This window comes from Micropterus dolomieu, linkage group LG17 (genome assembly GCF_021292245.1).
Source record: "Micropterus dolomieu isolate WLL.071019.BEF.003 ecotype Adirondacks linkage group LG17, ASM2129224v1, whole genome shotgun sequence".
NCBI classification, from domain to species: Eukaryota; Metazoa; Chordata; class Actinopteri; order Centrarchiformes; family Centrarchidae; genus Micropterus; species Micropterus dolomieu.
This window is the reverse complement of record NC_060166.1, coordinates 23,430,079-23,443,357: the sequence shown is the minus strand read 5'-3', so window position 1 is coordinate 23,443,357 and position 13,279 is coordinate 23,430,079. Positions and strand designations below refer to the sequence as shown.

Below are 13,279 nucleotides of genomic sequence, written 5' to 3'. Positions count from 1 at the left end.
CAAATGTGACAAACATTATCCAGGACAATTGACAAAATAAACAACAAATCGACAAATCCTAAAACCTAAGGGCAATAGATAGAAGTTCAAAACGAAGAACAGCGGACCACACAACATTACAAATTCTTCTAGGGCTTCTAGACAATCTTGTGTCAGAGGTGCTACTGTCTAAGACAAAGAACTATATTAAAAGACAATAGAAAGTCACAGAAAGGCACAGGAACAGACAAGAGCACTGACGGAATGGCACAGTCACAACGGAGCACAACAGGCTAAAGGTTTTTCTTTAGGGCAAGATTTATGTACATATTACACCTCTGAACATATACCTCCCCTCTTACCCTGTCATATAGCCAGTTACCATAAGTACCAATTTCTTCACTCTTATTATAGTGGTTTAATATTAAATAAAACTGATCATCATTTCAGAAGGTAGTCCGGTCCGGAAGAAATGCCTCAATTCTCTGCTGGAGTCTCTTTGGCAACCGCTGCAGCTGAAAGAGGTTAAGGACGAGTGATTTAATTCAAGCACAAGTGCAAAACATTAAACTTGCCGAAAGTCATTTCTTCCTAAATGTTTCAGTCCTTCTCTGTCTCCTTTACTCACTCATTCACTTACATGAAATCTCTTGAAGGACTACGCTGAAATTCTGCTACTCACTATGACTACTACGTACTGTGTATTGCTAACTTTTTTATAAAGGATCCTATGAGCTTTGTTTCTTTGTGTCTAGCAATAAGTACTCAAGATTTCAAGGTATTTTATTACTGTTTTTATTTTGTTACCACTTTATACTTCTGCTCAACTGCATTTTAGAGAAAAATATTGTCCTCTTAACTCCATTACTGTAACAGCTACGGTTATAAATTACTTTGTAGCTTAAGATAAAAAACACAGAACCTTATAAATAGTAACAAATTAGCTCCACCTTGACCAGCTTAAATTTTAGAATGATGGGTACATTTTTAATAAGGAATTAATACAAATTACACTGTTTAATTAATTACATATTACTTTTGATTCTACAGTATGTTTTGCTGAGCATACGTTTTAAGTTTACCTAAATAGATTTTTTTTAAAAAGACTTTTACTTGTGGTGGAGTATTTTATTTACTGTGGAATTACTACTTTTACTTGATCAAAGTATCTGAAAATGTCACCAGTGCCTTTGAGACTGCAAAATTAAAACCACGTTATGAAACACTCTTAACATTTCATCAGCTTTATATTAATGCAGCTGCAAGCAGGAGCTTTTTCAAAGCTGTCTCTTTGGTGATGTCAGAGCATCCTTGAACTACTTTGAAAGCACTGTATGAAAAAGCATTGTTGCTAACTTAATGCATTCTGTGCAAAATTTTATCTTGATGGTGACTATTACATCATCAAGAAATGTAGGGACATTTTGATCAGACATTAGCTCTCCAGCTGGTTATTCAGGATAGATGAACCTGGTTTGGGCAAATGACCAGAATGAATGAGCTGTGCATGTGGGAGTCACCAGAGAGAAGCATTCAAGCTATAGATCTTGGGGAGGAAGATGCTTATTCGATTCCACAGAGCAATTAACAATACAATATACTGTGTAAATAAATATACTGTGTGAAGAGACTGATTACATATATAAAAATTGGCACTATACTGTTTATTGATATGCACAGCCAAAAACGTTCTTTCATCTCTGAAAATCTCTTTGAAATAAGCTAAGAGTTGAACATTAACTTGTTGGGTTATAGACTTTCATCCCCCACTTTATTCTACTCTACTATTATATTCAGTTGTTACAGTTTGTTACACAAGTGCCTTCCTTCATGCAACACTTGCTATCTAGACAATATCAAAAACAGTTGGCATGGGCTACACTGTCAGAACATCAAACCCGGGAATCAAACATGGCAGGCAGACATGGTTGTTGTGAAATTGATCTGGTTTGTACACCGTTTCTTTAATTTAAAAGAACGCAACTGTAAAAGAGTCCTTGCTTGAAACTACAATCTAACCTGATTTTGGTGACAATATGTTCTCTGTAATAAAATCTGACAGTACAGTATAACTTGTCTACTCTCTCTCTCTCTCTCTCTCTTTCACTGTCTCACACATACAGTCCCGTTCAACATGTGTAAACACAAATGTCCACCCCCTCCCTCCTGCCCTGTGCTATGGGCACTCCCAAAGGGAAACTCAATTAAGCATGTATGTCAGGGGGTGAGCCACAGGTTAGAGGAGCTGACAGAGAGTTAAAATGTGCATCTTACCCTGGGAGACAATCAGGTTCTCCTCCTGTTTCTCCTCATCTCCGGGGGCCCTGAAGAAAGGATCCACAGGTTGTCATGGTAACCAAATCATGTTATATGACAAAGATTCCGTACACAAACAAGTCATTGTTTTGTTTTTTCAGTCAGAGAGGGACACTGACATACCTGGCCTTCTGGTTTATACTGCAGCGGCATCTTCGACCTAGAAACAAGAAATCATTAGCTTTGTCAACTGGAGGTCTAATTAGCTAGATATATTGTCTGTGTCATCACCGTGACAATGGTTCACTGTTACCTGATAAAGATATATATATAATTAATACTAATGTACAGTGTGAAAATAAGATGGTGTAGTAACAGTGTGGAAATTCAATAATGATTCATTCATTTATTATTAATTATTATTAATTCGATTATAACGCTCAATTACATTGAGTGCATCTACTGTACACATAATAAAACTATACACAAGCACACACACAGACAGAGCTTAACTTACTAAGAATGAGAAGAATGCCCAGTGTGAACAGAACCACAGCCAACACCAATCCCCCAATCCTCAGGCTCTCGTAGTCTGCAGAAGAATGACAGAATGCCACACAAGAGACACCAGAGCAGGAGAAAGAAATCAATGTGCCATTTACTGCTAAAAGTTTTTCTTATATGTCTCTCTATCTCATCAATGTGCTGATGATGGCCAGTGTTTACAGAAAACACAGATTTTTCAATACTTACCATAAACAAACGGGTTTTCAACTTTCTCCTTGCCATCTTTAAAAGTGTAAAAAAAAAACAAATAAACACACATTTCATATTTTATCAGTGCTGTTCAAACCATAGTTAAAGAAAAAAATCTAATTCTATGTGACTGTGTCAGTTGTTAGTTTATCTCCTGTGACATTTTGGCCATTTTTATTTCTTCTTCCTGTGAAATGCTTGGATTTCATCCATTTACATTTCCAAAGAATGTGGTTGAGGCCTAATTTGTTAATTTAACCCTCCTCCTCCTGATCTAGGACATTGGGTGAGGGATGTTTGGGTAGTGAAGAGTTACTTATCCGTATCTCTCTACAGCTCTGTATCCTTTAGCATTCACTAAGCCACTTTTAAGCAGTCCAGTCACATCAGAAGCATGCATTGCTGTCTGTGTTTTTTGATATTCCCACTCTGAGGTGCCAATGTCAAAATGTGACTTAGATGTTAACCAAACCCTAGGGGGGAAAGCCAATATTCCTATGTCCATTTTTGACGAATCTGCACTTCATGTTTAAAAATGGGTTTTGCAAAGGCTTTTGCAAAATCTTGTCAGGCAATAGGGTTCGAATAAGTACTAGCATTGTTTATACTCAATGCATTAGAATGTCGTACCTTTTATTATGTATTCCCACACACATTATCATCTCTCTTTCCTAACAAACAACCACTTTCATCTCTTCAGCATTGATTTCACTCTATAAAAATCTATTTCTAATCACAGTTGGGTCTGGTGGTTTTTTGACTTAATCCATGCATCTGCCACAGTTCGCTGTAGTGGGGCAATCCATAAGGGTCTGATTTGATCTGGAAACCAATAGAGCCATCTGTGTGGCTGTTAGGACTGTGGAGTGGCCCCATTAGAGATTACATCAAGGGTACTCACCCTGTGCACTTGGATCTGCTACAGCTGAGAGGCACCAAAGACGGGAAGTTGTTTGAGTCAGAGTGCAAAAGGAAAAAGGAGAGGGTAGAAACACAGGAAATTAGGTAGGAGACCACCAGTGAAAAATACTTAAACACTATCTAGCTCTCTATCTATTAATCTATCTATCTACATTTTATCTCGCACACGCTCCAAGTATCACATAAAACAGCAGCACAGCACCACATCATTTATTTCTAGCGTGTGATACGTGTTTAAGTGTCTTTATTCATGCATTATAAACAGACCTAACACACACAGTCAGTGAAAATCCAGTCTATGAAGCTCACACACAAAGCCCAACAGTAGTAATTGATGTTTTGCCACAAGTCCACACCCAGTGAGTGCCTTTCCATGTAGTCACTCCCTGCCCCAACACTGCCTCCCTATGGACAACTAGTGTGTGCATGCATGTGTGTTTGTTTGCATCGTGTGTGTTTCATGAGTACGAGGGGCACTTACCAGCCACACACACCAGGAGTGAAGAGAGAAAGAGCAAAATAGTTTCCATGGCAACTGTTTTCATAGAGTAATACAGAGGGAGGGAGAGAGAGAATGAAAGAAAGAAAAAAAATACAGTGAGTGAGGTTTGTTTTAGTAAGCTAAGCTACACCAGCACATATATGCCCCTGCAATTTGGGACACATTCTGGTGGCCCTGGTGTGTTTTAGTTGCATGGCTCCAGGGGTGGCAATGCCAATCTGTCAATCAGTCAGTGGGTCATTTTGCTCCAAACTGAAGTTAAGAGAGATTGAAACTAGTTTTGCATGGATTTCCATGAAATTTTGTGCAGACATTTGTGTACCCAGAATGGACAAATTAATCTTAATGACTTTCATGATAGACTGTATTTACATGGGGCTTCCTAGTCATCTGACCACTCAAAGCACTTTATACTACATGTTATTCACACAAGTTTATACACTGATGGCAGAGGCTAAGCTGATCATCAGGAAATATTTGGGGTTCAGTTTCTTGATCAAGGACACTTCGACATGCAGGCGGAGTCAGGGATCAAATGCTGACCCTATCGATCCTCTGACATTTCTGTTTTTTAATGACATGTCTTGACAGCTATTAGATAGACTGCCATGAAACTAAGTCCATATTGTAGATCTATGGTTCCCACATGATGAGCCCAGTGCTTTAGTGATGACCTTACTTTTCCTCTCACACCACCATAAGGATGACATTTGTGTTTTTAAATTATATCCAGCTATTGGATGGATTGCTGTCAAAATTTGTTACACTCATTTATGTTCCCCTCAAAACCCTTTGGCAGTCCCTTTACTTTTCCAACACCATCATCAAGTCAGATTTAAAACGTGTCCAATACTTTCTTACTAAATATCTGCAAAATGAATGACATTCAGCTGTCATTTGTGTTTGGTTCTAATTAAGAAATGTTAGCATGCCAACACACTAAACTGAGGGCATACTCACACTGGGCCCGGTTGCCTTGTACCGTGCCTGAGCACGATTGCCCCCCCTCCCCCGCTGGCCTGTGCTCACACTGCGCCTAATGATCCGAGCTGGAGCACGTTTATGTCATTACTGGGTCATTGTTTCCCATACATTTATTTGTTTGTGGAGGCCCGCCACAGTATCAGTGCCAACCCCCATATATTGATATGAGATTTAAAATAGTAGTTGATTGAAGAGTGCTGCACATCACCTTCTCTCTCTCTCTCTCTCTCTCTCTCTCTCTCTGTCTCTCTCTCTCATGAACACCGCTGCACAAAGCTGAACAACACAACTGTCAATGTCAGACACCCACATTAAAAAAGTTATTAGCCAGCATGCAAGGAGCCTAGCTGATAAGGAGCGCTATGTTAACGTTAGATCACAGCTGGGTTTACAAGGTAAGCACACTGTACATAGCTGGAAGTCAATATCATTCTGTCATTCTGTGGGAAACACTGCACTCATTTGAAAAAAAAAGTGCTCTCTCTCACACAGCACAGTGTCGGGGTTAGCGATCACAGCAGATGCTTACCCGGACTTTGGAGATTAAACGTGCTCAGGCACGGGACGGATCGCCTAGTGTGAGTACACCCTAGATGCTGAAAATGGTCAACACTACAACTACTAAAAATCAGCATGGTAATATTGTCATTGTGAACATGTTAGCATTCTGACTTTAACATTTAGCTCAAAGCACCACTGGGCCAAAGTAGAGTTTTGTTTTAATCAATCATTTCTATCTAACTTCTACTCTGCTATGAATCTGCAAAAAGTTTTTCTTTCCCCCCTTTAATATCTGATCCTCAGAACTAAAGTGTGATTATGGTTTAATGGTTTGGAAAATCAAAACACTTGATTAATGTCATGCACTTTTTGCCACTTATGTCTCAAAATCCATTTAAAGCCACATGTCTTCTTCAATTACTTTCTTTACTTTCATTCATGACATCTGAACAGAAGAAACATAGCCTAGGTTGTATGGGTAAATGTCTAGGTTCTCACATTTGTAAACTCCCACAAAGACTGGTTTGAAAAGTGAGGGAATACACAGCTTTCTCTTTCTGATATTTTAATAAAATAATGGCCCTTACAATTGTACAAATGCAGACCTAATGATTGGTCTAATTTCTCATCAAATCCTCCAGGGCTAACAAAGTGTCTGGTAATATAATAGAAATTAACCTTCAGGATCAATCAAACAACCTAAAAGGGACCAGTATACTCTGTCATAAGTGCTTGTCAGATGGTCGAATAGCTCTACAAACCCCATACCCCCTACACCTTCACAACATTGTAATTAGGGGTTCAGACAATTTCTGTAACTTTCCGAAACCTACAGTCCGACATTCACACCCACTTCACGCCTGTGCAGATGAAAGAAAGTAATATTGGATTTAACTTCTTTCTCTAGATCTCTTCTACTCATTTGTTGCAGCCATTTGTGGCATGTTTCATATGAACAACCAAGTGCAACACTATGAATACCTTCCAGGAGAGAGTCTGAAAACGTGCCCCATTATCCTCATTTTGAAACGCCACCCTTCTCTTTTACGGCTGGCTTTTGACTCTGCCTTCAAGTGTGCCCGGAGTTATAGTCCATACGTGGTTGGACAACACACCATACGAACTAGTTCTAATTCAGAATACCACGGCCCTAACAAGGAGTATTGAGAGTTCAATATAGACAAATACAGATCAACAAGATCTGAACGCAACACATTTGATAAGGCATGGCAAAGCGCCACATTGATAGTATAGAAACTGACATATCTGCCCATCTGACTGTTTGTCTGTCTTTGACTGTATCAGTGGTTGAGGATATAGTGCAATTAAATGAACATTATAGTCATTAGCAGAGGTACCGACTGTAGCATTGCTGCTCAGTTGTATGTTGGTCGTCTGTATATTTGATTTGTGAGCTCTCATACAGACCTGAGCAACACACTGGTAGCTAGGAAATTTATGAAATAATGTGATACAAGACGACAACTGAGGAACATAATGGTTTATGGCATTCAGTAGATTAATGGTGACTACTCTTGACATGAAGATTGACCCTTTTGACCTTGGATAGTAAAAATATTTTGTTTAATAGTTGACGAGAAATAACCATTTTCTGTGTATGTGTTTCAGTTTGAGTGGATGTGCATTGATTTTTGCACAAACATTTGTTGGGGGACATTTTTTGTACTTCAAGAAGTAGCACATTGAGGAAACAGAGCTTTCTTCTGTTAATAAACAAGTATGATAAGAAGCCTGCTTGTTTCTGGGTTTCAATGATTCTTCTCAATATATGCATAAGATACTACTAAAACAGTAAAGTAATTAAACTTTTATTCATACTATAGAGACAAAAGAATAGTTCTTCTTCTAGTGAGGATTTTCATTTTAGTTGTGACTAAAGTCTTTTCTCAAAGTCTTTTAAAGCCTCACAGACTACCTGTTTCTAAATCTAAAATGCTGTTCATTCAGAGTGGCACTGTTAGCTAACCTAGATATGAATGATGAGATATGACAATTTAGTTTCCAAGGGCGATATCTGTCACATCTGCACATCTTGAAAGAGACGTCTTTTTTTCACATCAGAGGGGACTGATGTCTGGCCCCCAACTGTACACCACTCACATTCAGTTCAGACAGATTAATAACCACTGATTCAGCTCAAATACAGCAAGTGGGAAAAGTATTAACACTAAGGCAGGTCTGCCCTTTGTAAGGCAACATATTGCCACCACCATTACAGACACCATTTGCTGTCAGTTTTACAAGATCCTTTCAGTAATACAACAAGATATTTTCACATATCTAGTCTACCTATATTTTCAGTATGTATCCACCACCATCACCCCGCCACTTCCGCCTGGTCCAGATAAGTTTTTATCAGTCAGAGTCACAACTGATTAACATATTTGTTAGTTGTGTCCCAAGCATCAAATCAAAATTAAACCATTTTAAACCAACTACTGTGGATTTTTCTAGCCGATGTAGGCTACAATCTCTCTATCTTCTTAACACAAATTCAAAGTTTTTAGTTATAAAAGCATACCAGCATATCATGTTACAACGAGAAAAGTTTGTCTTATGAAATGTTGATTTTTTGAAATAATGAAAAGGTTTTGTGGTGTAACAAGATAAAGTGGCTTGTCGTTATTGCAAGAAATGTTGTAAAAACAGAATAATTTGGTATCAATATATCCACGAGAAAATGTCAAAATAACATGAAAAATATCTTGTTTTAATGTGCGAATGATTTCGTGAAAACAAATTTGTTTTAAGCGCAAGTAGTTTTTGGCAGCAGCAACACCGTAACCAATTCACAAAATGCAATTTAGTCTGGAACCTTCAATTTTGATTTCCAAGTGTTGTCAACAGGCGCGGACCAAAATGCTTACAGTAACGAAACGTGATTTAGTGTTGAACGATGACAAATGTTAACAAACTACAGCATGCAGAGATGAGCTGTGATGGTGTACCATCGAGTGAACGTTGTCTGCAGCCGTTTTTGCCTTCAAAATCTAGAGGTCCAGTTCGTTGAATACTGACACGATAGTGGATACAACAGAACATTCCACATCAGCTGCAGCCATCTTGGTTGTTTATGAAAATGTCTCAACAGCGCTCCACTGTACAGTCACCGTATCAAACCTGCCCCATATTAGATCAACGTTTGTGATTGGCCTGTGGTTGGCTGGAAATAGGAGTCTGAATAGGAGGGGGACCAGACGCATCTGCCAGTGGAAATAAAACATAAGCTCACAGATTCGTCTGGTTCCCAGGCTATCAATACCCTGCCATACCATTTGAAATTTAAATCTACAATATAAAATGTTTCTCTTCACCACTTAATATCATCCTCTGCTACCTTCTTTAAAGTGGAAAACATTTTAAAACACTATAATTTGTCTTTCACAGAGCATTCATTACAGTTTGGGCGAACATTCAATTAGCAGGCCATGTATGTTTATTCTATCAAACAGTACACATAATTAAATAAACATAGATTTATTAGACTTATTTTTGCTTACAATTCACAAGAATCTGTAGAAAGCTGAAAGACAAAATTTTCACTGACTGCCTCCCTTGCATAATTAGTAGACTTAGTTTGTGCTATGCATCCATGTCTGACACCTTGTTTCACACGTATTTTTTATATCTTTAAGGGTTCATATTTAGATATATATAATATATGCTTTACTGTGGCTAAAAACTCACATTACTGAAGAGCTGTTTACCATACTGTTAGGTACATCTGAACATCATGAGACACCTTGATCTCCTCTCTTTGATAGCAATAGTAGTCTCCCTTAACCTTTTTCTTCCTGCTCTTAACCCTCCTCCATCTGATTTCAACAATCACATGCCACCCAACTGGTGTGAAAAGCTCTCTGTATATATCTGAGAGGGTTTGGGATAAAAGGGAAAGGTTATAAATCTAACTTGAAATATGTAGACTGCTAGGATTATCACACTCTCACTTCTATCACTGGTTTCAATGAGAAACAAAAAGAGTAAAAAGCTTTACACTTATAACTGAAAACTTAATTTGGAAATATACATTTTGCACGAGGCAGCTACTTAGCCAATCACAAAATGTTACTAAATAAAATTCTCCAGCCCCATAGTTTGTGTTCAGCTGGACTCTCTCATGTCCTGGAAGTATAAAGAAAGGTCTGTCAGTGTGAGACTACTGGAAAGGCAGAATGTTGGAGGGAAACATAAGGTTTAGCTGGGGGACGGAGAGGTGTCTGGTGCACTATCGTGTCTCTTCTCACTAAGCAACTTGTGTCTTGATGTTTAGGGTTAAGTAGCCCATTGGACAACCTCCACTGATTCTGGAGGACTTAAAGATGGTCTTGATTAAAGGCCAAGCAATTAGTCAACTCAAAATACTAAATGTCCAACACCTGTCCCACTTTATAAAGACAAAGGAAGCAGACCTTAATGCAATATAAACTCAATTTGAAAGAAGTTCTGCATTTATTATTGGCAGTAATTATTGCAGTTTTCATTTTAGAAGTTATTGCATTGCGGATAATTGCATCTTACTTGACAACGGATTACCTTGTGATACATTAGGTCAGTGGTCTATCTACCATGATTTTACACTATTTATAGGCCAAATTTGATTGTGAAAGTTACCAATGACCAATAAAAAATTTTGGCCTATAGTGATCATTTTACATACAGTAAACCCAAACTTTTTATTATAAATTCTTTGAATTTTCTGTTTTTCTTTGTTGAGATAAAAAAGTGTTCTCTAATTGACAAACTATGTAATGGTGACACTGTTGCTAAATGCTTTCACATATTTGGCAATTCTGTTTTTTCCTAAACACTAGTTACTACCGGATTATTTGATCTAACACTGTTTAATTTTATTTTTTTAAAACCTACTTTTCTGACCAATGTGTTTGACCCTCACATACATAAAGTAAGTGATGGGAGATGGGTGAGATGAAGAATATCACTTTTGTTAGCGCACGATATGAATCTCTTCTGAGGAGGAGTATTTTTAACCATTAGTAGGTCACTGTCACATGCTTGTCCCACGAGAATCCTTTATGGTGTTTGCCAGCATGGCACTGCCAAATGTAATGTATCACGCAGCTTTTCAGCAACAGCCTTTCTCTCCCTAGTTAAGATACATGACACATGAGCAATTTCCTTAACCTACCTTATCTGCACTATTGTTTAGCAATATCAAGTTTCATTGCCAGACTCCCCTTTGTCTGAGAGGAAAAAACAAGAAAAGGGAAGGCAAGGCGACTGTATCTGTTTGGGGAGGACAATGAAATAGCAGGCCGGGAGGTGGTTTTCTGTAATGTGGGGACAAGGAAAGGGCAGGCGGAAAGACAGAGAGAATGGGAGACGAGCAGACAGGGACAGACATTATCTGACAAGAGAGTACTGGCGAATGGCATGCAGAGGAGACGCTGTCTGTGGAGACAGGACAGGGGAAGGGCAGTCTGTTGTATGATAGTGACATTTCCAGTATAAAATATACTGAGAATTAAGAAAGAAAGGTCAGGAAATGTGGTGAGGGAGAGGAAGAAACAGGAAGGCTATCAAAGAGACATAACTTAAAGCAATGGGAGCAGTGGGACGATAAAGTAGAGTAGGGCAACAGAGTGCTCGTCAGTCACAGAGAAAAATAATGATCTAACCTTTGACATCATGCTATTTGGCTAATGTGAATCTCGCACAAGCTTAAGATCAGCATGATACAAACGTTTGTAACACAGACATCTAAAATTACTGTTGAATTATGGAAAACGTGGACAAGGTCATGGAAGAAAAAATATATTCAAATGACTAAGTAGGTCAACAGTGTCCATTGTGTGTGTGTTTTTACATGAGACCACACCCCCCCAACCCCTGAAATCATGTGCTCATGGTCATATCATTTAGTGTGTCCCTCTTTAAATACAAGGTAGCCAACCAAACCTAAGTTTGTTTGGCACCATTTCACTCTCCGCATATATGTGGGTGTGCAGGTTTCTGAAAAGACACCCGTTTGGTCACCAGAGACCCTGAGGATTTAAGTAGCTATTTAAACAAATTAAATATGAAAAGTCCCAGTGTCATTTAAAAAGGCATGTCTTCTTTTTCAACGTTAAGCTAAATACACACAACAGGTGCCCATAAGCTTTGTAAAAAATAAATAAGACAACTTGTCTACCTATTTCTGCCATCTTAATGATGTTACATCACCATGACAACAATGTGCGTCGTTAAATAGTGTCCAGTTATCTCCATGGTAACTGTCTAACTGAAATTTCTGGCGCCTAACAAGAAATGGGTTTAGACGACACATATCGTAGGCTATCATATCTGATCAGTGTACACATCAGCAAGAGAGAGGGGTGTGGCACGCAGCTTCAAAGTCAGAATCAGTGTTCTGGAATTATCGGCACACATCCATTTATAAAGAAACACGTCAGCTATAGGCGATAGGCTACTAACTGTAAGTCCAGCGGTTTTTGTTAGTTAACGCACAATAACGCACTGATAATCCCTCCTTTGTGATGTCAACGCAAAGCCTATAGGCTACATGGCAGGTTTCACTGACAGACGCACAATAAACATTTGGCACAATATCAGAGTCCGATGTGTGACGTCTGCGCATACATCTACCTTTGCGTCCCTGAACCTGTGGATCATCTGATGGAGAAAAAAACCGAGCCATCACCCGCCTTGTGATTTTTCTTTTGAGCGAAAGCAGCTAACCGTTAATAATAACAGCACGGACATCATGCACGACATCTGATATTTGGTTTTCAACTTACTGTTACAAGGCTTAAGATAACAGCCGCCTCAGTGGATTGGTCACGCTCGTTCAAAGGCTTTGATCCGCAGGCTTTTTGCAAGTATTTTTTTGCCGCGCAACCAGTGAAGGTTATAGTGATCAGTGCCAGTAGACACACCCTCATTCAGTGAACAAATAACAAGGTGCGCTGTAAATGGCATTTCTGCAAGTAAATGAGACCTCATCCAGCAGTGTGTAAATTCACTGAAAATCCTATTATAGGATTTATTTAAATTGGACTCAAAACAATCTACTGGTATCAAACGATAAAATTTGAGTTCCTTTCTGATCCATCTCTTATGCTTATTATGACCCCTTCGGACTCTCATTTTATATTTTTTAAAATAACAATAACACCAGCTAAGACATCAAAATATGTGCGCTTATCAACTTACCTCTTGTTTCTCGAGTGGACCGCTGGCCAACAAACTGATATCCACCCACAGAAAATCAATCAGCTTGTCTCACAAGGCTTTTGTTCCAAATATTCTCATCTGTCAATATGTGCACACTGCTCACATCTAAATATCCACTTGTCCTGAAAAAAAAATGTGATGGATAACAATGTGACTCCTGGA

The 13,279-nt window shown here is 38.6% G+C and overlaps 1 protein-coding gene across 3 annotated transcripts; it reads right to left on the bottom strand.

Annotated features, from left to right (window-relative positions):
• Window positions 1-382: 382 nt before the first annotated feature.
• On the bottom strand, window positions 383-12,769 carry fxyd6 (FXYD domain containing ion transport regulator 6). 3 transcript variants are annotated; one of them, XM_046075049.1, is made up of 8 exons: window positions 12,682-12,769; window positions 4,394-4,447; window positions 3,893-3,916; window positions 2,989-3,024; window positions 2,753-2,827; window positions 2,419-2,455; window positions 2,254-2,303; window positions 383-494 (listed from the first exon to the last, which is right to left on the bottom strand). In XM_046075049.1, the coding sequence occupies exons 2-8, from the start codon at window positions 4,440-4,442 to the stop codon at window positions 457-459; spliced, it is 309 nt and encodes a 102-aa protein (XP_045931005.1). In that variant the 5' UTR covers window positions 4,443-4,447; window positions 12,682-12,769; the 3' UTR covers window positions 383-456. The 3 variants fall into 3 exon arrangements, with proteins under 3 accessions (XP_045931005.1, XP_045931004.1, XP_045931006.1); XM_046075048.1 differs by lacking the exon at window positions 12,682-12,769 and adding an exon at window positions 12,530-12,649; XM_046075050.1 differs by lacking the exons at window positions 4,394-4,447; window positions 12,682-12,769 and adding an exon at window positions 4,269-4,372.
• Window positions 12,770-13,279: the final 510 nt, after the last annotated feature.

What these genes read in the sequence shown, in the direction of transcription:
- fxyd6 (XM_046075048.1), bottom strand. Translation starts at nt 12,581, where the DNA reads ATGGCTCGGTTTTTTTCTCCATCAGATGATCCACAGGTTCAGGGACGC. An exon ending in AGCAGATCCAAGTGCACAGG is followed by an intron (nt 3,025 to 3,892) that starts GTGAGTACCCTT and finishes ACACTTTTAAAG; the next exon opens with ATGGCAAGGAGAAAGTTGAA. An exon ending in TGAAAACCCGTTTGTTTATG is followed by an intron (nt 2,828 to 2,988) that starts GTAAGTATTGAA and finishes ATTCTTCTGCAG; the next exon opens with ACTACGAGAGCCTGAGGATT.